This window comes from Bufo gargarizans, chromosome 1 (genome assembly GCF_014858855.1).
Source record: "Bufo gargarizans isolate SCDJY-AF-19 chromosome 1, ASM1485885v1, whole genome shotgun sequence".
Taxonomy (NCBI): domain Eukaryota; kingdom Metazoa; phylum Chordata; class Amphibia; order Anura; family Bufonidae; genus Bufo; species Bufo gargarizans.
Window position 1 is genome coordinate 123,261,335 of NC_058080.1, and position 25,421 is coordinate 123,286,755.

The following is a 25,421-nucleotide window of genomic DNA, read 5'->3' on the forward strand; positions in this document are numbered from 1 at the left end:
GCAGTCTATGGTGTCGCACTGCAACATGCTGCGACTGCAACGCAACAGTCGCAGAAAATCCATTCTCCGTATGCCTTCCGTTTCTGTATTTCCATTTTTCCGTTTCATTCAAAGATAGAACATGTCCTATTATTGTCCGCATAACGGACAAGGATAGTACTGTTCTATTTGGGGCCAGCTGTTCCGTTCCGCAAAAAACGGAATGCACAAGGACGTCATCCGTATTTTTGCGGATCAGGTTTTTTTTGCGGACCGCAAAATACTTAAAAAGCCATACGGTCGTGTGCAAGAGGCCTAACAATGTAAACTGACTAAACGGTGCAGACCTATTTAGTTATTTGGAGCCCGCTGCAGCTCATATGGCTGTGTGGTACAGCACAAGCACACCCTGTAGTCAGACCCTAAGGCTAGGTCTACACGACGGCAATAAGTCGCACGACACGTAGGGCACTACTACACTGCAACATGTGTCGCGCTACAATTTTTATAATGGTAGTCTATGGTGTTGCACTGCGACATGCGGCATGCTGCGACTGCAACGCAACAGTCGCAGAAAAATCCATCTTGAATGGGTTTTTTGTGACTGTCATGTCGCAGTTGCAGTAGGTCGCATTATAAAAATTGTTGTGCGACAAATGTCGTCATGTAGACCTAGCCTAAGGCCTCTTTCGCATGACCGTGACGGATTGGCTCAGCGAAACTCGCACTATTTTGCAGGCAAGTTCCGTCAGTTTTGTCTGCGATTGTGTTCAGTTTTTTCTGCACGAGTGCAATGCATTTTAAAGGATTTTTCACGAGCATGATAACAACATCTCTTAGCAACCATCAGTGAAAACCGCATTGCATCCGCACCTGCTTCCGGATGCAATGCGTTTTTCACGCAGCCCCGTTTACAGGGCTGAGTGAAAAACGCTGAATATAGAACATGCTGCGATTTTCACGCAACGCACAAGTGATGCGTGAAAAACAACGCTCATGTACACAGATACATTGAAATGAATGGGTCTGGATTCAGTGCGGGTGCAATGGGTTCGCATCAGGCACTGCGCCCGTGCTGAAAACTCGCTCGTGTAAAGGGTGGGTTCGCATCACGCATTGCGCCCGTGCGGAAAACTCGATCGTGTAAAGGGGGCCTAAAAGTTGTAAAACTAAAAAACTTATAAATTTGGTATCATCGTAGTTGCGCTGACCCACAGAATAAATAAACCCAAAAGGGAAACCCAGGTAACACTGGTGTGTGTCAAAAGAGAATAAAGTGCTGGACAAAAGGCAATTCAGAAATGCCATTAATTCATCAATTAATAAAAATAACATATCATACAAACCCAAGAAGAAGCAGAGGGGGGCCAGGGCTAAAATCATCATAACTCAAGTAAATAATCCATGTCTATCTCAGCAAAGGGTTAATGAGCACGCCCACATCAAGCATAGTGCTAGGGCAATGCCACAGTGCATGACTACAAAATAATACATAAAGTGCAATGCAACAGTAAATGTCAGCCTGGAGGTAATTCACACACATAGCAGACCAGTGCTGAGCATGTTCTTAACTGGTGAGGTGGATCCGATAAGCTGCTTATCTGGAAGAGCTGGTCTTGCAGTGGCACAGATAGACAGCCGTGGTGTAGCAGAGCAGAGCTGTAGTAACTGAACTGGAGATTTGAACATAGCAGTGCTGATCTATTGGATTTAGCAGCTGGTATAGCAGAGCTAAGTGGCTGGTGTAGCAGAGCTGGAGTGCCTGTGTAGTCAGAGGTGGACTGATCATAGAGCCTACAGGGACATTTCCTGGTGGGCCAATTGAGCCCTACTCTCTGCCGCTGGCGAATTACTGCGCATGCCCCCCTACTTTTGTGGCCACCATCTCACTTCCTAAGCCCCCTGCTCCATATCTTAATCAGAGAGGACTGGAGGCGGACAGAAAATGGTAGCTATTGATGGCCACCAGAAGGACAGCTTTTTGGGCAACATATTGCGCTGCACTGTGGTATATGGTTCTGCTGGGACGGTATTGCTGACCCTGCCTACTTGTGTTGTCCCACCATCTGTCAATTTGCACCACCCTGTACAAAATGGGGCCAATATATATTTCTTTCCTAGTACCACTTAAAGGGAACCTGTCACCAGGATTTTGTGTATAGAGCTGAGGACATGGGCTGCTAGATGGCCGCTAGCACATTTGCAATATCCAGTCCCCATAGCTCTGTGTGCTTTTATTGTGTAAAAAAAACTAAAACGATTTGATACATATGCAAATTAACCTGAGATGAGTCCTGTATGTGAGATGAGTCAGGGACAGGACTCATCTCAGGTTAATTTGCATAGGTATCAAATCGGTTTTTTGTACACAATAAAAGCACACAGAGCTATGGGGACTGGGTATTGCGGATGTGCTAGCGGCCATCTAGCAACCCATGTCCTCGGCTCTATACACAAAATCCCGGTGACAGGTTCCCTTTAAAGTTCCCAGTCTGCCCCTGTGTATAGTAGAACTGGAGGGCCAATGTAGCAGAGCTGGAGTCTGTGAGCACGGACGCAGGAAACAACCGGTATAATGAGGTGGCGTCCTGCTGCAAAAAGAGACAGAGCAGGAGGGAGGCAGATCACAGCACTGGATCCAGGACAGGTGAGCAACAAATGGAAAAAGACATATAAAGGCTACAAGCACACGACCGTATATGTTCTGCAGTCCAAAAATGGCGGATCTGCAAAAAACTAAACATTGCGGAACCATTGTAACAATGCCTAGAAATGGACAAGAATAGGACATGTTCTATTTTGCGGGGCTACGGAATGGACATACTGATGCGGACAGCACACGGTGTGCTGTCTGCATTTTTTGCGGACCCATTGAAATTAATGGGTCCGCACATGGCAGTGTAGTTTTTGCTTAGTTACACATGGCAGTGTAGTTTTTGCTTAGTTTCCGCACCAAACATTCACTAAAATCCCAATTTTTTGTCACTAATTTTGACGCAGATTTACCCCAGGTCTCATCGTTTGTATTGCAAAGCGTGAAATCTGCACCAAAAATCCGTACAAACAATTGACATGCCACACTGCAGGTATATTTCTGCATGGAGATTTTAAAAATCTCATGTACAATGTCGCCCACTTAGCTGGTACAGTATTATATGGAAATCTGCACGGTACGCAGAGTGTGCATATACGGTGCCTTGCAAAAGTATTCACCCCCTTGACTTTTTTCGTGTTTTGGTGCCTCACAACCTGGAATTAACATGGATTGTTTGAGGATTTGCATCATGCAATTTACAGAACATGTCCACAACTTTGAAGATTTTTTTTTATTGTGAAGCAAACAACAAATAGGACAAAATAACAGAAAAAGTCAATGTGCATAACTATTCACCTTCCCCTAAAGTCAATACTTTGTAGAGCCAACTTTTGCGGCAATCACAGCTCCAAGTCACTTTGGATAAGGCTACTTTCACACTAGCGGCACGGACCTGCGGCAGGCTGTTCCGTCGGGTGAACAGCCTGTAGGAACCATCCCGCCGCTAGTGAACGTGTGCCGCCAGACTGCCGCTCCGTCCCCATTGACTATAATGGGGGCGGGGCGGAGTTCCCAGCGAGAGGCTGCCAGAATAAAACTACGACATGTCCGACATTTATTCCGGTAGCCTCTCGTCGTGCGCTGACGTGCCTCGCCGAGAACTCCGCCCCCATTTTAGTCAGTGGGGAAGGAGCGGCAGTCCGGGGGCACATGTTCACTAGCGGCAGGATGGATCCGACAGGCTGTTCACCCGACGGAACAGCCTGCCGGAGGTCCTGTGCCACTAGTGTGAAAGTAGCCTAAGTCTCTATGAGCTTGCCACATTTTACCACTGGGATTTTTGGCCATTCCTCCTTCCACTGCTCCAGCTCCTTCAAGTTGGATGGTTTGCGCTTGTGAACCGCAAGCTTTAAGTCTGACCACAGATTTTCTATTGGATTGAGGTCTGGGCTTTGACTAGGCCAGTGATGGTGAACCTTTTACAGACAGAGTGCCCAAACTTCAACCCAAAGCCCACTTATTTATCGCAAAGTGCCAACACGGTAATTTAACCAGAATTCTACAGTCAAACATAGGATATCTTCCATGTACTCTATCATGTAGTTATAATAGCCTGCTACATTCAGTGCGCTGCCTGTGCTGTTCATAGTGTGCCATGCTCTGATGAAGGGCAGGAAAAATCTAAGTCATATTAGTGTGCCATAGACTTTTTCCAGGGTGCGGGTGCCCACAGAGAGGGCTCCGAGTGCCGCCTCTGGCACCCGTGCCATAGGTTCGCCAACACTGGACTAGGCCGTTCCAACACATTTACATGTTTCCCCTTAAGGCCTCTTTCACACGAGCGTGACGGATTAGGTCCGGATGCGTTCAGTGAAACTCGCACTACTTTGCAAGCAAGTTCAGTCAGTTTTGTCTGCGATTGTGTTCAGTTCTTCAGTTTTTTCTGCGCGGGTGCGATGCGTTTTGATGCGTTTTTCACGCACGTGATAAAAACTGAAGGTTTACAAACAACATCTCTTAGCAACCATCAGTGAAAAACGCATCGCACCCGCACTTGCTTGCGGATGCAATGTGTTTTTCACGCAGCCCCATTCACTTCTATGGGGCCAGGGCTGCGTGAAAAATGCAGAATATAGAACATGCTGCGATTTTCACGCAACGCAGAACTGATGCGTGAAAAACCACGCTCATGTACACACAGCCCCATTTAAATGAATGGGTCAGGATTCAGTGCGGGTGCCATGCGTTCACGTCACGCATTGCACCCGCGCGGAAAACTCGCTTGTGTGAAAGGGACCTTAAACCACTCAAGTGTTGCTTTAGCAGTGTGTTTGGGGTCATTGTCCTGCTGTGGTAGTTCTGAAAATATATGAACCTGCGCTCTGCTATTTCTTCCATAGCGGTGAACCGGAGGGTCGCTGCGCATGCACTGTTCTGGAGATAGGAGCCAGACCCTGAGGTGGGACCTGCACCTCTCTGACATTGAGGGCATATCCTAACGCAGGGATCAGCAAACTTCGGCACTCCAGCTACTGTGAAACTACAACTCCCAGCATGCACACTTACTGGACAGCTCTTGTGTCTCCCATAGAAGTGAAAGGAGGATTCTGGGAGTTGTAGTTTCAAAACATCTGGTGTGCTGGAGGTTGCTGATCCCTGTCCTAGCGATATACGATATATATATAGGGAACAAGAATGTACATTGCAGACACCCATCTACGGGCTCATGACCGTATGTATTTTGCGGTTTGTAACACATGGATCAGCAAACAATTTGGATGACGTCCGTGTGCATTCCGTATTTTGCAGAACAGAACACCTTGGCCATAATAACAGTCCTATCCTTGTCCGTAACGCAGACAATAATAGGACATGTTCTATTCTCTCGCGGAACGGACATAGAGTCATTTCGGGTTTTTTACGCGGCATATAGGCTGCAAAAAATAATAATAAACGGGATGGACACGGAAACAAAATACGTTCTGTGCATACACTCTATGAAGCACTTCTGGACCTTCCCCATGTAAGTGGCAGGATGGTGTGCCTTGCCATAACATGTGTGGCACTGAGCCCTGCTGTGGTGGTGGTGACACCAGTGATGAATACTACAACTCTCAGCATGTGCCGCCGCCGCCGCATTACACGCCGCTCGTCCCCGCCTCACTACTGGACTGGGCGGGGGCAGTGCTGCTGACAGACCCCGGGATTAGGGAGGAGACAGCGCACAGAGTGAGCGGAGGAGAGGGACGCCGGCCCGGGGAGGGATGAGCAGCCTAGCCGCGGCTGGGGATGCAGGAGCGCTATGAATCTCCATGGGAGGCATGGCACAGCCGGCGGGGGCACACCGGACCGCAAGAGGGGAGCCCCGGGCCGCCCGCTCATCCCCGGGGCACAGTGCTGTCCACAGAAGCCGTGCCCCCCGCTCCAGCAGACCGCCGCCTCCCGCGGCTCGTCCTCCTCCCTGCTCATGCTGGCCGCAGTGTTCGGGCTGCTGATCCTGTCACTAGTACACCTGGGGCAGGAATCCGGGCAGCCAGGAGGGGGCGCTGCAGGGGAGCTGTGCCCCACTGTCCTGCTGCTCCGCTGCGCTGTCTACCTGGGGGCAGCCCTGTGCGCTCTACTGCTGGGGGCACTCTGCTCGCTGCACTGTGCCGGCCGCCAGGCTGCCACCCCGGACTTCACCCGAGCCAGGACCCAGACACAGGTGAGATCTCATCACACAGGTGGGCACTAATGGCACTGCCAATAGTAACCATTACAGGATTGGGGGCTTCATGTGCTTCTAGCATCTGGGGGTCGGCCAGGTAGCACACACTAGTGGTGTATATATATTATGTTTTACATGTAGACACATGCAATATCTAACCATTGGGGTAGTAACTTTCTGCATTAATAAGTTTTCACCTGTGGTTTGGGGGCCACAAGCAGGAATATAGCAGTGGTCCCCATGGTAACCTGTAACCCCATCTATAAAAGATTATTTTGGGGACGTTTACTCCATTTTTAACTTATGGTTTAGGCTACTTTCACATTAGCGTTTTTTTGCAGATCCGCTTCCGTTACAATAATACAACCGCATGCATCCATCATGAACGGATCCGTCATGTATTATGTCTTCTATAGCCATGATGGATCCGTCATGAACACCATTGAAAGTCAATGGGGGACAGATCCATTTTCTATTGTGTCAGAGAAAACAGATCCGTCCCCATTGACTTGCATTGTGTGCCAGGACGTCTTGCTCCACACCACATCACGGACAGAAAAAACGCTGCTTGCATTGTTTTTCTGTCCGCGATGGGAACGCAACGGAACGGAATGTATTTTGGTGCATTCCGTTTCGTTCAGTTCAGTTTTGTCCCCATTGACAATGAATCGGGACAAAACTGAAGCGTTTTCTTCTGCTATTGAGATCCTATGACGGGTCTCAATAGCGGAATTGAAAATGCAGATGTGAAAGTAGCCTTAGTCTTCTGTGTGTTCTCCGTTTTTCTTTGTTTAATGGCACCTGCAATCCAGAATTTTCTGCAGGGTTTTCTCTTAACCTCCTGATCTGATGTTTCCACTCCAATGGTGGGAGTACAGGATATTAACGGAGTGGTCTGACCCCTCAGAGCAGCCCCCTGCTTCCTCCTGCCACGGTAGCCTTGGCATTGGGGGTTAGTCATCCTGTCTAGGGTCGGACAACGTCATGAATTTAATATTATTTATAGATGAATTGACATTTACTATTCCGACGTATGTAACTGCAGCCAGTTATTTCCAGCAGTTGATGGGTCCATGGTGGTCTCTTTTTGTTACCAAGGATCTGGCCAAAACTAAATCGTCTTGTACAGTTTAAGATGTGGGCAACCGGCTCCATGGGTAACACCATAGATGCCACTCCATGGTGCCCGCTTGTCAAGTCTTTATATTTATGTAACCTTTGTGAGTGGTTGAAGTACAGCCCTTTGATGCATTATTTTTAGGTTACATTCACACGACCGTATGCGTTTTACGGTCCACAAATTGCAGATCAGCAAAACACAGATACCGACCGTGTTAATGTAGCCGGCCCTATAATAGAAATGCCTATTCTGGTCGGCGGACAAGAATAGGACACACTCTGTTTTTTGCGGGGCCGCATCTTTTGCGGCCCTATGAAATGAATGGGTCTGCACCCGTTCCGTAAAATTGCGGAACGGATGCGGAGCCAAAAATACGGTCGTGTGAATGCGCAATGAGGAGGAGACTGAGTCTTTCTCCGTGGGCGTCTCCTTCTCCCTGCCTGTAGCGCTGTCCAATCGCAGCGCAGAGCGTCACAGCCAGGGAGAAGAAGACGCCCACGGAGAAAGACTCAGTCTCCTCCTCATATCTCCCATGATCAGTATTGGCATACTGAACGGGAGAAATCCGGCGGGGCATAGGAGGCATATTTTAAAAAATGAAGCAGTGTGGCAGCATCAGCGGGGGGTACCCTGCAAGTACAGGTATAATCGTATGAAAGGTCCTCTTTAAGATCTTCAGGATGTGTCCCTAAATCTGGCACGTGTCACTTGCTTGTATTTGACGTTACAGCGACTTCCCTCTGGTAAATGAGCCCCAGTGTGCCCATGTGCACTGTGTCCTGAGAGTCGCACTACAATGACATGAAGACACAATGTCCATCACGAGGCATATATTTCTTTCTTGACTTAGTGTCCCCAGTGAGTGCCTCAGAAGTCTAAGGACAGAGAAGATAAGTGAGGAGCCCGGGAGGACCTCAATTATTACTTATATTGTTTATTGGACCCTCATGTTACGTGGTCTAGAAGTCTATGGAGGAGTTGTTTGGGCACGGCGATGACTCTGCATTGATTTGCAGTATTAAAGGGGTTGACCACCAATAATCTACCTTTTTGAAACCAGCACATTGATCTGAATACTTTTGTAATTAAAACTTCAGTTGAGCCACTGAGTCATTCTGTTTAATCTGTCTGTATGGCACCACCTGCTGTTTGTTCTCCTTATTTTTTTGTGTTCACCTCATTAACAAGACTGAGGTGGTCGCACATGCTTAGTTCCATTTTTCAACTGCCACCAGCCATGTGAGATGTTTGAACCTGTGACAGTTACAGGGAGAGAGCTGCAGTAGAAAGGACACACCCTCTGAGCTGTGATGGGGAGAAAGCTGCAGCAGAAAGACACGCCCCTTGAGCTGCCAGCTTGAAAAGATCTAGAAGAGATGAATAGGGAGACGTACAGGGCTGGTTCTAGATGTTAGACAGAGATTCTCGTGTACTATATGATGTAATAATGGGACAACCTCTTTAAATGGAAGCGTTGGAATGATGAAGACTATGTAGGACAGCATTATGTTGGTGTATGGTTGGTATGAGCGAATCGACTTCGGATGAAACATCCAAAGTTGATTTGCATAAGGCCCCATGCACACGGCCGTGTTTCACAGCCGTGTGCGGGCCGTGGAACCGCGGCCTGGATCCCTCCTGAGAGCAGGAGCGCACGGCGTCACTGGTTGCTATGACGCCGTGCGCTCCCTGCTGCCGGCTCAGTACAGTAATACACTGGTATAGATCGTACCAGTGTATTACTGTACTGTGCCGGCAGCAGGGAGCGCACGGCGTCATAGCAACCAGTGACGCCGTGCGCTCCTGCTCTCAGGAGGGATCCAGGCCGCGGTTCCACGGCCCGCACACGGCTGTGAACAACGGCCGTGTGCATGGGGCCTAATAATTATTTTGAATACTGTACTGAGTGAGCGCTCTGTACAGTATTAGAATGTATTGGCTCCTTTGAGCCAAAGTTATTACTTCGTGAAGTCTCGCGAGACTTCGCATAATAACTTCATTAATCAATTTCTACTGAAAAAAAAACCTCGGGTTCGGTTTCAAGTGCTACCACCAAAGTGCGAGTTCGGGAAATGTTTTTTACAGTATAAATTGATTTATTAAGTTATTATGCGAAGTCTCGCGAGACTTCACGAAGTAATAACTTTGGCTCAAAGGAGCCAATACATTCTAATACTGTAAGGAGAGCTCGCGCTGTACAGTATTCAAACAAAGTATAATGCGAATCGACTTTGGATGTTTCATCCGAAGTCGATTCACTCATCCCTAGTGTATGGCATAGTGTTTTTGTCAGTATATGCCAAGGATATTGAAGCTCGTATAATGTGATAGTTCCAGTATTAACCATACAGCAGGCATGGATAAGGTGGGGAGCTCTTGGTATAAATTGCTCTGTTTTGTACCTATGGAGGGAAAATTAAATTATACACAGTGCTCCCTAGGTAGTATTGCTAATAGGAATGGCGCTCACCTTGGGCTGTTGTTACTAATTAGGCACAAGGTAATGTGGTGAATACCAGGTATGGCTGGCTACTGCGGCTTTGAAAGCCCTGGACCATTGCCAAAACCCATTGTCGCCAATAAAGCTTTCATCTTGAACCCGTTGGCAAGATTCTGTTCCATTCTGCTGGCGGCGCGGCTCCATTTCTCCTCTCATTGGATCAGCGTGTACCTATGGATTTAGTAGAATATTATTTTTAGAGCGTTTTTAAGGGTTTTATCTGATTTAATATACCTTCTGTACATTTATGTAGGGATGGGCAGTGCTGGTGTGCCCTCGTGGTGGGATCCGCCTTCCAGGTCACATTCATTCACAGAGAATCCGATAAGGAATGTTCACATTTGGCAGATTTCCTTTCTAGATATTTTTCTGACTGAAATACCTCTGAATGGGGTTTTGTAAAAAAATAATATACACGCTGCAGGAATGTTACTCTTCAGATGTATCGTCAGTTACAGGAATTTATATTCATCTACAGGTAAATTATATCTGTATTATTAAAGCACCATTCATTCCGTGGCGCTGTACATATGAAAAGGGGTGCACATACATCATAAAAACAAGTACAATAAGTATGAACAAGATGAGTTACAAACTGGTACTGAAGGAGAGAGGGCCCTGTTTTACCTGTATATATTTCCTAAACCAGTCTGTGTTTGGAGGCCCCTGAGGAAGCCGTATGCCTATTGCTGAGTATTGTTGTTTCATGTTTTATCATTGGATGTCATGTTTTGATTTTTGCATGGATTAGTTTATTTTACTGTGTCCAGGTCTTCCTGATTGTCCTTATTTCGTATCCAGTTTGCACCCATTTATGGGGTGACATATACTAGTCCTACATAAGGTTTCTTTTATTGCATACAGCATTTTAAAAGGGTTTTCCAAGATTTTTTATTTATATTTTAGTATTTATTCACTGATGACCTATTCCTCAATATAGCTAGGTCATCAGTATCTGATCTGTGAGGGTCCGACACTTGGGACCCATGATGATCAGCTGTTTTATAAGGCACACTGCTGCCTTCTCGCAGCTCACCAAGCACAGCGCCCTACATTGTATAGTGGCTATGCTTGGTATTGCACTCATTCATTAAAGGGCTTATTCAGACGGCCTTATGTTTTGTTTCGAACCCGTTCCGCATTTTTGCAGAATGGGTGCGGACCCATTTATTTCAATGGGGCCGCAAAAGATGCGGGAAGCACACCATGTGCAGTCTGCAAATTGCGGAACGCACACTGGCTTATATCCGTGTTTTTCAGATCCGCAATTTGCGGAACTCAAAATGCATACAGTCGTGTGAATGTAGCCTAAATGCCCCTAGGCCACGAGATCTATGAATGTGTTAACACTTGTCTAGGGAAAGCAGAGAAAAGGCCTCCGCACTCACAGAAGGGCCAGTGCCTTCTCTAACAGCTGATCAGCGGGGGACCGGGGTGTCAGACCCCCACCGATTTATATACAGTCAGGTCCATAAATATTGGGACATTGACACAATTCCATTTTTTTGGGCTCTATACACCACCACAATAAATTTGAACTAAAACAAACAAGATGTGCTTTAACTGCAGACTGTCAGCTTTAATTTGAGTGTATTTACATCCAAATCAGGTGACCGGTGTAGGAATTACAACAGTTTGCATATGTGCCTCCCACTTGTTAAGGGATCAAAAGTAATGGGACAAAATAATAATCATAAATCAAACTTTCACTTTTTAATACTTGGTTGCAAATCCTTTGCAGTCAATTACAGCCTGAAGTCTGGAACGCATAGACATCACCAGACGCTGGGTTTCATCCCTGGTGATGCTCTGCCAGGCCTCTACTGCAACTGTCTTCAGTTCCTGCTTGTTCTTGGGGCATTTTCCCTTCAGTTTTGTCTTCAGCGAGTGAAATGCATGCTCAATCAGATTCAGGTCAGGTGATTGACTTGGCCATTGCAGAACATTCCACTTCTTTCCCTTAAAAAACTCTTTGGTTGCTTTTGCAGTATGTTTTGGGTCATTGTCCATCTGCACTGTGAAGCGCCATCCAATGAGTTCTGAAGCATTTGGCTGAATATGAGCATATCATATTGCCCGAAACACTTCAGAATTCATCCTGCTGCTTTTGATAGCAGTCGCATCATCAATAATTACAAGAGAACCAGTTCCATTGGCAGCCATACATGCCCACACTATGACACTACCACCACCATGCTTCACTGATGAGGTGGTATGCTTAGGATCATGAGCAGTTCCCATAATCTTCTCTTCCCATCACTCTGGTACAAGTTAATCTTGGTCTCATCTGTCCATAGGATGTTGTTCCAGAACTGTGAAGGCTTTGTTTAGATGTCGTTTGGCAAACTCTAATCTGGCCTTCCTGTTTTTGAGGCTCACCGATGGTTTACATCTTGTGGTGAACCCTCTGTATTCACTCTGGTGAAGACTTCTCTTGATTGTTGACTTTGACATACATACACCTACCTCCTGGAGAGTGCTCTTGATCTGGCCAATTGTTGTGAAGGGTGTTTTCTTCACCAGGGAAAGAATTCTTCAGTCATCCACCACAGTTGTTTTCCGTGGTCTTCCGTGTCTTTTGGTGTTGCTGAGATCACCGGTGTGTTCCTTCTTTTTAACCTCCTCAGGACCGCCGTTCGCAGGATTGCGTCCTGCCGGCGGCCCTGCTCTTCTGGGTGGACGCATATACGCGTCCTCCTGCGAGAGCCGAGATTTCCTGTGAACGCGCGCACACAGGCGCGCGCGCTCACAGGAACGGAAGGTAAGCGAGTGGATCTCCAGCCTGCCAGCAGCGATCGCTCGCTGGCAGGCTGGAGATCTGATTTTTTTAACCCCTAACAGGTATATTAGACGCTGTTTTGATAACAGCGTCTAATATACCTGCTACCTGGTCCTCTGGTGGTCCCTTTTGTTAGGATCGACCACCAGAGGACACAGGTAGGTCAGTAAAGTCGCACCAAACACTACACTACACTACACCCCCCCCCCCCGTCACTTATTAACCCTTTATGAACCCCTGATCACCCATGATCACCCCATATAAACTCCCTGATCACCCCCCTGTCATTGATCACCCCCCCTGTCATTGATCACCCCCCTGTCAGGCAGTTCAGACGTCCGTAAGATTTTTACGGATCCACGGATACATGGATCGGATCCGCAAAACACATGCGGACGTCTGAATGGAGCCTTACAGGGGGGTGATCAATGACAGGCGGGTGATCACGCATATACACTCCCTGATCACCCCCTGTCATTGATCACCCCCCTGTAAGGCTCCATTCAGACGTCCGCATGTGTTTTGCGGATCCGATCCATGGATCCGTAAAAATCATACGGACGTCTGAATGGAGCCTTACCAGGGGGGTGATCAATGACAGGGGGGTGATCACCCATATACACTCCCTGATCACCCCCTGTCTATGATCACCCCCCTGTAAGGCTCCATTCAGACGTCCACATGATTTTTACGGATCCATGGATACATGGATCAGATCCGCAAAACACATGCGGACGTCTGAATGGAGCCTTACAGGGGGGTGATCAATGACAGGGGGTGATCAGGGAGTGTATATGCGTGATCACCCGCCTGTAAGGCTCCATTCAGACGTCCGCATGTGTTTTGCGGATCCGATTCCGTGGATCCGTAAAAATCTTACGGACGTCTGAACGGAGCCTGACAGGGGGGGTGATCAATGACAGGGGGTGATCAGGGAGTTTATATGGGGTGATCAGGGGTTCATAAAGGGTTAATAAGTGACGGGGGGGGGGGGGTGTAGTGTAGTGTCCTGTCATTGATCACCCCCCTGTAAGGCTCCATTCAGACGTCCGCATGTGTTTTGCGGATCCGATCCATGTATCCGTAAAAATCATACGGACGTCTGAATGGAGCCTTACAGGGGGGTGATCAATGACAGGGGGGTGATCACCCATATACACTCCCTGATCACCCCCCTGTAAGGCTCCATTCAGACGTCCGCATGTGTTTTGCGGATCCGATCCATGGATCCGTAAAAATCATACGGACGTCTGAATGGAGCCATACCAGGGGGGTGATCAATGACAGGGGGGTGATCAGGGAGTCTATATGGGTGATCACCCCCCTGTCATTGATTCCCCCCCCCCTGTAAGGCTCCATTCAGACATTTTTTTTGGCCCAAGTTAGCGGAAATTTTTTGTTTGTTTTTTTGTTTGTTTTTTCTTACAAAGTCTCATATTCCACTAACTTGTGTCAAAAAATAAATCTCACATGAACTCACCATACCCCTCAGGGAATCCAAATGCGTAAACATTTTTAGGCATTTATATTCCAGACTTCTTCTCACGCTTTAGGGCCCCTAAAAAGCCAGGGCAGTATAAATACCCCACATGTGACCCCATTTCGGAAAGAAGACACCCCAAGGTATTCCGTGAGTGGCATATTGAGTCCATGAAAGATTGAAATTGTTGTCCTAAGTTAGCGGAAAGTGAGACTTTGTGAGAAAAAAACAAAAAAAAACAATTTCCGCTAACTTATGCAAAAAAAATAAAAATTCTATGAACTCGCCAGGCCCCTCATTGAATACCTTGGGGTGTCTTCTTTCCAAAGTGGGGTCACATGTGGGGTATTTATACTGCCCTGGCTTTTTAGGGGCCCGAAAGTGTGAGAAGAAGTCTGGGATCCAAATGTCTAAAAATGCCCTCCTAAAAGGAATTTGGGCACCTTTGCGCATCTAGGCTGCAAAAAAGTGTCACATGTGGTATCGCCGTACTCAGGAGAAGTTGGGCAATGTGTTTTGGGGTGTCATTTTACATATACCCATGCTGGGTGAGAAAAATATCTTGGTCAAATGCCAACTTTGTATAAAAAAATGGGAAAGGTTATCTTTTGCCAAGATATTTCTCTCACCCAGCATGGTTATATGTAAAATGACACCCCAAAACACATTCCCCAACTTCTACCGAGTACGGCGATACCAGATGTGTGACACTTTTTTGCAGCCAAGGTGGGCAAAGGGGCACATATTCCAAAGAGCACCTTTCGGATTTCACAGGCCATTTTTTACACATTTTGATTGCAAGGTACTTCTTACACATTTGGGCCCCTAAATTGCCAGGGCAGTATAACTACCCCACAAGTGACCCCATTTTGGAAAGAAGACACCCCAAAGTATTCTGTGAGGGGCATGGCGAGTTCCTAGAATTTTTAATTTTTTGTCGCAAGTTAGTGGAATATGAGACTTTGTAAGAAAAAAATAAAAAATCATCATCATTTTCCGCTAACTTGTGACAAAAAATAAAAAGTTCTATGAACTCACTATGCCCAACAGCGAATACCTTAGGGTGTCTACTTTCCGAAATGGGGTCATTTGTGGGGTTTTTCTGCTGTTTGGGCATTGTAGAACCTCAGGAAACATGACAGGTGCTCAGAAAGTCAGAGCTGCTTCAAAAAGCGGAAATTCACATTTTTGTACCATAGTTTGTAAACGCTATAACTTTTACCCAAACCATTTATTTTTTTGCCCAAACATAGTTCTACATGTCTTTGATAAAAAAAAAATATCAATTTAGCGAAAAATTTATATATGGATGTCGTTTTTTTTGCAAAATTTTACAGCTGAAAGTGAAAAATGTCATTTTTTTTGCAAAAAAATCGTTACATTTTGATTAATAACAAAAAAAGTAAAAATGTCAGCAGCAATAAAATACCACCCAATGAAAGCTCTATTAGTGAGAAGAAAAGGAGGTAAAATTCATTTGGGTGGTAAGTTGCATGACCGAGCGATAAACGGTGGAAGTAGTGTAGTGCAGAAGTGTAAAAAGTGCTCTGGTCATGAAGGGGGTTTCAGCTAGCGGGGCTGAAGTGGTTAAGAATGTTCCAAACAGTTGTTTTGGCCACGCCTAATGTTTTTGCTATCTCTCTGATGGTTTTTTGTTTTTTTCAGCCTAATGATGGCTTGCTTCACTGATTGTGACAGCTCTTTGGATCTCATCTTGAGAGTTGACCGCAACAGATTCCAAATGCAAATAGCCCACTTAAAATTAACTCTGGACCTTTAATCTGCTCATTGTAATTGGGATAATGAGGGAATAACACACACCTGGCCATGGAAAAGCTGAGAAGCCAATTGTCCCATTACTTTTGGTCCCTTAACAAGTAGGAGGCACATATGCAAACTGTTGTAATTCCTACACCGTTCACCTGATTTGGATGTAAATACCCTCAAATAAAGCTGACAGTCGGCAGTTAAATCACATATTATTCGTTTTTTATTTCAAATCCATTGTGGTGGTGTATAGAGCCAAAAATGTTAGAATTGTGTCAGTGTCCCAATATTTATGGACCTGACTGTATTAATGACCTAATGATCATCACTATTTACATCTTGGAAAACGCCTTTAGTAAAGATCCAATTACATTTAAATTATTGGATGTGCAGACTGTATAGTCTTTCTGTTATTTGTTGTACTACATGGTCTGCATGGACTACTGACCCTCACTGAATGTCATTTTAATGTGCCCCTTACCTTTGTATTTACTGTAGTCACAGAAATTTCTGCAACATACCTGCCAAGTGTGAACATATCTGAAAATATGGGAGCATGGCATGTAACTAGCAATCTGTCTCCCCCATGTCATCCATATATTCCAGTTAGTTGTGACAAGGTCCTACTGATGACTGGGCCTAAAATATCTAAAGCTTGCACTATAGCACAGACAGGGATCAGCAACCCCTGACACTCCAGCTGTGGTGAAACTACGACTCCCAGCATGCACAATTGAATGTCTGGTCTCAGATCTCCCATAGAAGTGAATGGAGCATGCTGGGAGTTGTACTTTAATAACAGCTGGAGTGCCATAAGTAGCTGATCCCTGGTATAGACCACTCTTGTATAAAAAGGATCCCCACATCACACTGAGAAATGGAGCACGTTTGTCACTTGAGTTGTGTCATGTCGTGTATATGAGGAACAGATACTACTGTGTAGGTGGCAAATGTGTGTCACAACCAGACAGCTGAGAAGCTCTGACAGAGGCCTTTCAGAACCTCCTCCTTGAATTTCTGTGTTGTGGTATTCAGCTCCTCCTCTCGTCAGCCTCTCTCAGCTGTCATGTCTTAATTGCTTCCCTTTAAATGCCTCCTCAGAATGCTTTTCTGAGCGGCTTATATTTCCTCCTGGAGTGTGTGTGCACGCTGACCTGTCCTCCTCTTTGCTTCAAAGCTAAGTGTACTTTTATATGTTTATATCTGTTTGCTGGATCCCAGATGACCCTGACTCCCTCCGTGTCTTGTGTAGGGAGCCGGTGGTCGTGTCCCCTCACTATTGTAGGGTGCTCAGGGCTTTATAGTCAAGGTTCGTGGATATGCAAACCTCCACCATTAGGATCTTTGCATAGGCTGAGCAGCCAGGGAAAGTGCCAGGTCTTCTGCAGGGGTCTCCCTTGGTTCCTTAGTTTTTGGATCCAGCGAGTCGTTTATACATGTTGCTTTGCCTTGTTACCTGTACACATTCCGTGACATTATAAGCCGCCAAAACCGTCTTAAGCATGGATCCGGTTTCACTTTTGGCTGAACGCTTCCAGGGTCTTTCATTGGAGGTAGCTGACCTCCGTAAGACTTTGTCTCAGCTTCAAGTGACCGGTTCAGCTTGCGTTCATGGAGCTTGTTCTGAGCCTAAGATCTCGCTCCCGGATACGTTCTCCGGGGGTAGTGAGAATTTTGTGCGTTTTAGAGAGGCTTGCAAACTCCATTTTCGCCTTCTTCCCCATTCTTCTGGTGATGAGGAACGGAGGGTGGGGATCATTATATCGCTGCTCAGGGGTAACGCTCAGTCCTGGGCCTTTTCGCTGCCGGAGGGGGCACGGCCCCTCCGTTCAGTGGATGAATTCTTTTTAGCCCTGGGTCAGATATATGATGATCCGGATCGTATTGCTCTGGCGGAGTCTAGACTACGTCTCCTATGCCAGGGTAAACAATCCGCAGAAATATACTGCTCAGAATTTCGGAGTTGGGCAGCTGATACTGGTTGGAATGATGCTGCACTCCGAAGTCAATTTTGCCATGGTCTTTCAGAGGGATTGAAAGATGCATTTGCCTTTCATGAAAGGCCTATTTCTTTGGACTCTGCTATGTCTCAGGCCGTTCGTATTGACAGGCGTCTTAGAGAGAGAGGAGAGATCTCTCCTTCCTGTCATACTCGGTCCCAGGACTGTGCAGCGGTCCCATTCTCTGCGCAGGGGTCTCAGTCGCTGTCAGCCCCTTCTGAGCAGGAGCCCATGCAGCTGGGGTTGATTGCTTCTGACAATAGAAGATTCAGCCCGCATGAGAGGGTTTGTTTTTGTTGTGGAGGTATTAATCATTTGGCAAATATTTGTCCCTCTAGGAGATTCAGGCAGTTCTCTGGGTATAATAAAGAAACAAAGAGGAAAAAATCTTTGAAAAATGTTCCGTCTGTTACTATTGGCAGGATTGAGGCGGAAATTGAAGATTTTCCGTTTGCTTGTAGTTCCCGTTTTGTCCTGCCGGCTAGGGTGGCGCTAGAGAGCAAGAACATTTTTTGTGAGATTTTTGTGGATAGTGGAGCAGCGGTTAATCTCATTGATAATCACTTTGCGATAACTCATGGTTTCCAGGTGTGCGCTTTGAGAAAGGATATTCCTGTGTTTTCTATCGATTCCGCTCCACTTTCTCAGAAGTCATTAAAGGGCATAGTTCACAATATCCGTTTAATTGTGAGTGATGCTCATGTTGAGGATGTGTCATGTTTCGTCCTTAGCGGTTTGCCGACTCCTCTAGTGTTGGGGCTACCCTGGCTCACTAAACATAACCCCACCATTGATTGGCAAGCAAGGCAAATAAATGGTTGGAGTGACTTTTGCAGAGAGAATTGCCTCACGACATCTGTTTCTGAGGTTGCTACTAAGACTGTACCATCTTTTCTCTCTGAATTTTCGGATGTCTTCTCTGAGAGTGGAGTTCAGGATTTGCCCCCGCACAGGGAGTACGATTGCCCTATTAATCTCATCCCAGACGCCAAGCTGCCTAAATCTCGTTTATACAATCTTTCCCAACCTGAGAGGATCGCTATGCGTACTTATATCTCTGAGAGTCTGAGAAAGGGACACATACGACCCTCAAAGTCACCTGTTGCCGCTGGTTTTTTCTTTGTTAAGAAAAAAGATGGTTCTTTAAGACCTTGTCTGGATTTCAGGGAGCTGAACAATATCACAATTCGTGACCCTTATCCGCTTCCTCTGATCCCGGACCTGTTTAACCAGGTTGTTGGGGCTAAAGTCTTTTCCAAATTAGATTTAAGAGGGGCATACAACCTGGTCAGGGTCAGAGAAGGGGACGAATGGAAGACGGCCTTCAATACCCCTGAGGGCCATTTTGAGAATTTGGTTATGCCTTTTGGGTTGATGAATGCCCCAGCCGTTTTTCAGCATTTCGTGAACAGCATTTTTTATCATTTGATGGGAAAATTTGTATTGGTGTATTTGGATGACATTTTGATTTTTTCTCCCGATTTCAAAACTCATAAGGAACATTTACGTCAGGTCTTGCTCATCCTGCGGGAGAATAAACTATATGCGAAACTGGAAAAATGTGTGTTTGCGGTTCCAGAAATTCAATTTCTGGGGTTTCTTCTCTCCGCTTCTGGTTTTCGCATGGACCCCGAGAAGGTCCGCGCTGTGCTTGAGTGGGAGCTTCCTGAGAATCAAAAGGCGCTGATGCGTTTTTTGGGTTTTGCCAATTATTACAGGAAGTTCATTTTTAATTATTCTTCTATTGTTAAACCACTCACTGATATGACCAGAAAGGGGGTAGATTTTTCTTCTTGGTCAGTAGAGGCGCGTAAGGCCTTTTCTGATATCAAGGAGAGTTTTGCTTCCGCTCCCATCTTGGTGCAACCTGATGTTTCATTACCCTTCATAGTTGAGGTTGATGCTTCTGAGGTGGGTGTGGGGGCGGTCTTGTCTCAGGGTTCCTCTCCTGCCAATTGGCGACCGTGTGCCTTTTTCTCAAGAAAACTCTCCTCCGCAGAGAGAAATTACGATGTGGGAGATAAGGAATTGTTGGCCATCAAGTTGGCTTTTGAGGAATGGCGCCATTGGCTAGAGGGGGCCAGACACCCTATTACCGTATTTACTGACCATAAAAATCTGGCCTACTTGGAGTCAGCCAAGCGTCTGAACCCGAGACAGGCCAGATGGTCGTTGTTCTTTTCTAGGTTTAATTTTGTTGTCACGTTCCGCCCTGGAGTTAAGAATGTGAAGGCAGATGCCCTGTCACGTTGTTTTCCGGGAGGCGGGAATTTTGAAGACCCGGGTCCCATTTTGGCTGAAGGTGTGGTGGTCTCTGCTCTTTTTCCTGAATTGGAGGCAGAGGTGCAGGCAGCCCAGTCAGAGGCTCCTGATCTTTGTCCTCCTGGGAGGTTGTTTGTGCCTCTCGCTTTAAGACACAAGATTTTTAAAGAACACCACGATACGGTCCTTGCTGGGCACCCGGGGGTAAGAGCCACACTGGATCTCATCGCTCGGAGATTCTGGTGGCCTGCGCTTCGTAAGTCGGTTGAGGGTTTTGTGGCAGCCTGCGAGACTTGCGCTCGTGCCAAGGTCCCTCATTCACGGCCATCAGGTCCTCTCCTTCCCTTACCCATTCCTTCCCGTCCTTGGACACATCTGTCCATGGACTTTATCACGGACCTGCCTCGTTCCTCGGGGAAGACTGTGATTCTGGTGGTGGTGGACCGTTTTAGCAAAATGGTGCATTTCATCCCTTTTCCTGGTTTGCCCAATGCTAAGACGCTGGCGCAGGCATTTGTTGATCACATTGTCAAGTTGCACGGTATTCCTTCAGACATAGTCTCTGATAGGGGCACGCAGTTTGTTTCCAGATTCTGGAAGGCTTTCTGTTCTCGCTTGGGGGTTCGGTTGTCATTCTCTTCTGCTTTCCACCCGCAGTCGAATGGCCAGACAGAGCGCGTCAATCAGAATCTGGAGACATATCTGCGTTGTTTTGTGGCGGAGAATCAAGAGGATTGGTGTTCTTTTTTGTCCCTTGCTGAGTTTGCTTTAAATAACCGTCGTCAGGAGTCCTCTGATAAGTCACCATTTTTTGGTGCATATGGGTTTCATCCACAGTTTGGGACTTTCTCGGGAGAGGGGTCTTCTGGTTTACCTGATGAGGACAGATTCTCCTCGTCTTTGTCATCTATTTGGCAAAAGATTCAAGAGAATCTAAAGAGCATGAGTGAGAGATATAAGCGTGTGGCTGATAAGAGACGTGTGCTTGGTCCGGACCTGAATGTTGGTGATCTGGTGTGGTTGTCTACCAAGAATATCAAATTGAAGGTTCCCTCCTGGAAGTTGGGTCCTAGGTTTATTGGGCCTTACAAAATCCTGTCTGTCATCAATCCTGTTGCATACCGTCTTGATCTTCCTCAGACTTGGAAGATCCATAATGTTTTTCATAAGTCCTTATTGAAACCTTATGTTCAACCCATTGTACCCTCGCCTTTGCCTCCTCCTCCGATTATGGTTGATGGGAATCTTGAATTCCAGGTCTCTAGGATTGTGGATTCTCGTCTTGTCCGCGGTTCTCTTCAGTACCTTGTTCAGTGGGAGGGGTATGGTCCTGAGGAGAGGATGTGGGTCCCAGTGACGGACATTAAGGCCTCTCGTCTCATCAGGGCATTCCATAGGTCCCATCCTGAGAAGGTGGGCTCTGAGTGTCCGGAGTCCACTCGTAGAGGGAGGGGTACTGTCACAACCAGACAGCTGAGAAGCTCTGACAGAGGCCTTTCAGAACCTCCTCCTTGAATTTCTGTGTTGTGGTATTCAGCTCCTCCTCTCGTCAGCCTCTCTCAGCTGTCATGTCTTAATTGCTTCCCTTTAAATGCCTCCTCAGAATGCTTTTCTGAGCGGCTTATATTTCCTCCTGGAGTGTGTGTGCACGCTGACCTGTCCTCCTCTTTGCTTCAAAGCTAAGTGTACTTTTATATGTTTATATCTGTTTGCTGGATCCCAGATGACCCTGACTCCCTCCGTGTCTTGTGTAGGGAGCCGGTGGTCGTGTCCCCTCACTATTGTAGGGTGCTCAGGGCTTTATAGTCAAGGTTCGTGGATATGCAAACCTCCACCATTAGGATCTTTGCATAGGCTGAGCAGCCAGGGAAAGTGCCAGGTCTTCTGCAGGGGTCTCCCTTGGTTCCTTAGTTTTTGGATCCAGCGAGTCGTTTATACATGTTGCTTTGCCTTGTTACCTGTACACATTCCGTGACAATGTGTCACAGGAGACCTATTAACCTGACTCTATGACCTACATCTCCTGGTAAGTTGTTGCTGTAAATGTTGTAAATTGCTCCTCTGAAGCGAATCTGTTCTCTGGTGCCCACTGCGTGTGCCCTCATTTGAAACCTACGCGATCTTGTGTGCCAGCTGCATGCTAATAATGACATTATCCAGAAACAGCGTTGTGTGGATGCAGGATGTATATGAGGCTTTGATGGATGCAGGGCCAAGGGTGCCAGTCTCTGCAATTAACCTATAGCCGACTTCCCTGGCCATAATTAGTGGTGTGTATTCCGCTTGACAAAGCCTAACATGGGTAATCTGCGCTGCCCATATCTGCAGAAGAGCAGAGCACTTGTAAGGAAATGAGGTTTAGAGACCTAATAATCCGCTTGTTGTCAGGGTACGTTCTCCTATAGATCCATTCTGTATAAAGAGTTATAACCGATCAAACTGCTGTAAAGTAGAACTGGCTTAGTTGCCCATAGCAACCAATGAGATTTCACCTTTCATTTTCCAAAGGAGCAGTCAAAAATAAAAGGTGGAATCTGATTGGTGTAAAGTAAAACTGGCTTAGTTGCCCATAGCAACCAGTTTGATAAATGACCCCAGTAATTTGTGATAGGTAATTGGTGCTCATTTTGAGTTCCAACGTGTATTATATTCCAGGGTTGACTTCATAATGTATCATAGTTGTGACTGGAAACCGTCAGCAATCATGTCGGGCACATAGCTAACAGATTAGGTCAGCTTTATGGAGAATCTGTCATCTATTATATGCTGTCTTATCTGAGGACCCCATAAACGGGTGACAGACTGATTCAAAGGCATGGTCACATACTAATTGTGTTCAATTGTTTTTTTTTCACCTTAAAGGGATTCTCTGGGAATTAATAAAACAAAATTACTGAAATATTACCATACTTTATTATAAATACATTCCCAAATACCTTTCATTAGTTATAATGGCTTGTTTTGTCTAGGGAGCAATGATCAGGGAAAATAAAATGGCCGCCGTCCTATTAGTACACACAAAACCTGTCCTAACCACATCAGGACAAGTTATTTCAGAGCACTGAGATAAAGAGCTGCCTCATCCTCCTCTCTGCTCTGCTCATCGGGGATTATGATCCCGAATACAGTTTAATATGCTATTCAGCTGAATCTCTATAGGAATGGCATTCATGAGGAGGCCTAAGCTCCATATGCTGGGGGTGCTGGCTGTGTATTACAACTGACACTTGGTACAGTGCCCGGGATCAGCGATAACTCTTATCCTGGTTATTTAACACCTCAGATGCCACAGTCAGCACCCATTGCGGACTCCTTGTGTCCTCCAATTGGATCTTCCCAGCTTTGATTGGTTGCTATGAGAACCTGTGGCCTTGTGAAGCTTCCCAGGCCTGTCATAATAAGCTGCCAATTAATATTCTAATGCAGTCTACGGTACAATCAGAAGATTGCATGCTTAAGTCTTCTGAGAACTGAAAAATTACAGTAAAAAAAGCTTTTTTTTAAAAATATTGGAAATTTAAAGCACCCACTTTCCAGTATATAAAAATAAAAAAAGTACTAAAATCTAAAAATATTTATCACTTTGTTCATTTTGCCCTGCCAGAAAACTTTATTAAAAAGTGATCAGAAGTGATATGTAGCCTAAAATGGTACCAATAAGTACGACAGCTACAGTCAAACTGCTGTATAGATGGAAATATAAAAAGTTCTGACGTATGTGTGATGCAAATAAATTCTTTCAGTTTTTTAAAGTAGTAAAACATAATAAAAACTATATCAAGTTTTATACTGACCTGCATGAATAAGGTCATCATGTGCTTTTTAGTGCACAGTTAATGCTGTAAAAATAAAACCTAAAAAGATGGTGGAATTGCGTTTCTTTTTTCAAGTTTTGGAAGAAAAAACATCCAGCTCCACGTCTAAGCAGGAAACACTTTTTTTATTGATGCGGTTAAATCCTGCTTAGACGTGGAGCTGGATGTTTTTTCTTCCAATATTTGTTCAACTGCAACCTCTTCCTTGTCTAGCAGAGGAAGAGGTGAGAGCTGCCTTTACCATTATTGTTCTTTTTTCAAGTTCAACTGCAAAAAAAGGGGGTCAGTCAGCACATCCGAATGTGCAGGTGCACGCTGCCATGACTAGAAAAACGAAGAAAAAAAGACTATTCAGCAGCACTCTGAAATCCCCAAAAAAGTACAATAATTATAGACAACATTCTGGTGCTAATGCTACACTTATTTTGCAAATTTGAGATTCTTGGCAAATTTTGTACAAAATTATTTGGGGCCCATCCGCCAAACGTCAAGGCGATCTCTATCAGACGGGAACCTAACACTAAATCCTACCTGTTGTTATGTGCCAAAATGGCCACCATAAAATTCAGAGAGTGCAGGTTCCACATGCATGCTGGGTCCACTCTGCTTTTTACCATTTTTGGTGCGCCATTGAATCCAGGGATGCAGGTACCAACATGCAAGCTGAGCCCACTCTATACTTCTCATGGTGCCAAATGGCTTCCAATAAATACAATGAGAGCAGGCTACAGCTTTAGGCCTCTTGCACATGAACGTATTTTCTTTCTGTGCCCGTTCTGGGTTTTTTTTGCGGACCTTATGCAGAACCATTAATTTCAATGGGTCCGGAAAAAAAACTGAAGGTACTCTGTGTGCATTCCGTTTCCGTATATCCGTTCCGCTAAAGGATAGAACTTGTCCTATTATTGTCTGCAAATAATGTTCCGTCGCTCCATTCAAGTCTGGGTCTTCAAAAAATACAGAATGCATACGGAATACACCCGTATGCCATCCGTATGCCATCTGTATTTTGTGGATCCATGCACGCTTTGCCCATGTGTTTACTGTTCACGAACATTACAGTAATGATTACTGTTTCCGGATCCTGCACAAAGGAAACGGGACAGATCCGTTTTGCAGCCCATAGACTTCTATTATGACGGAATGAATAATGGAATGCCTCTAAATGCATTCCGTCATAGAATTGCGTTATGGTCCATGGTAACAGAATCCATAACGCAATTCACCTTTTACCAACAAATGAAGTGTGAACGAATTTCATAAGCGGAAATTCGCTCATCTCTACATACAGCCAGGTCCATAAATATTGGGACATCGACACAATTCTAAAATTTTTGGCTCTATACACCACCACAATAGATTTGAAATGAAACTAACAAGATGTGCTTTAACTGCAGACTGTCAGCTTTAGGGCTCTTTCACATCTGCGTTTTTTTCTTCCGGCATAGAGTTCCATCGTCGAGGCTCTATGCCGGAA

At 45.8% G+C, this 25,421-nt stretch overlaps 1 protein-coding gene across 1 annotated transcript in view; it reads left to right on the forward strand.

The window, feature by feature from the left end:
- Nucleotides 1–5,719: 5,719 nt before the first annotated feature.
- SNX25 (sorting nexin 25) overlaps nt 5,720–25,421 on the forward strand; it is a 237,870-nt gene continuing 218,168 nt past the window's right edge. The window contains exon 1 of the mRNA XM_044297649.1: nt 5,720–6,218. Within this exon, the coding sequence (XP_044153584.1) occupies nt 5,817–6,218 (402 nt within the window). The 5' untranslated portion in view covers nt 5,720–5,816. The remainder of the gene's footprint in view (nt 6,219–25,421) is intronic.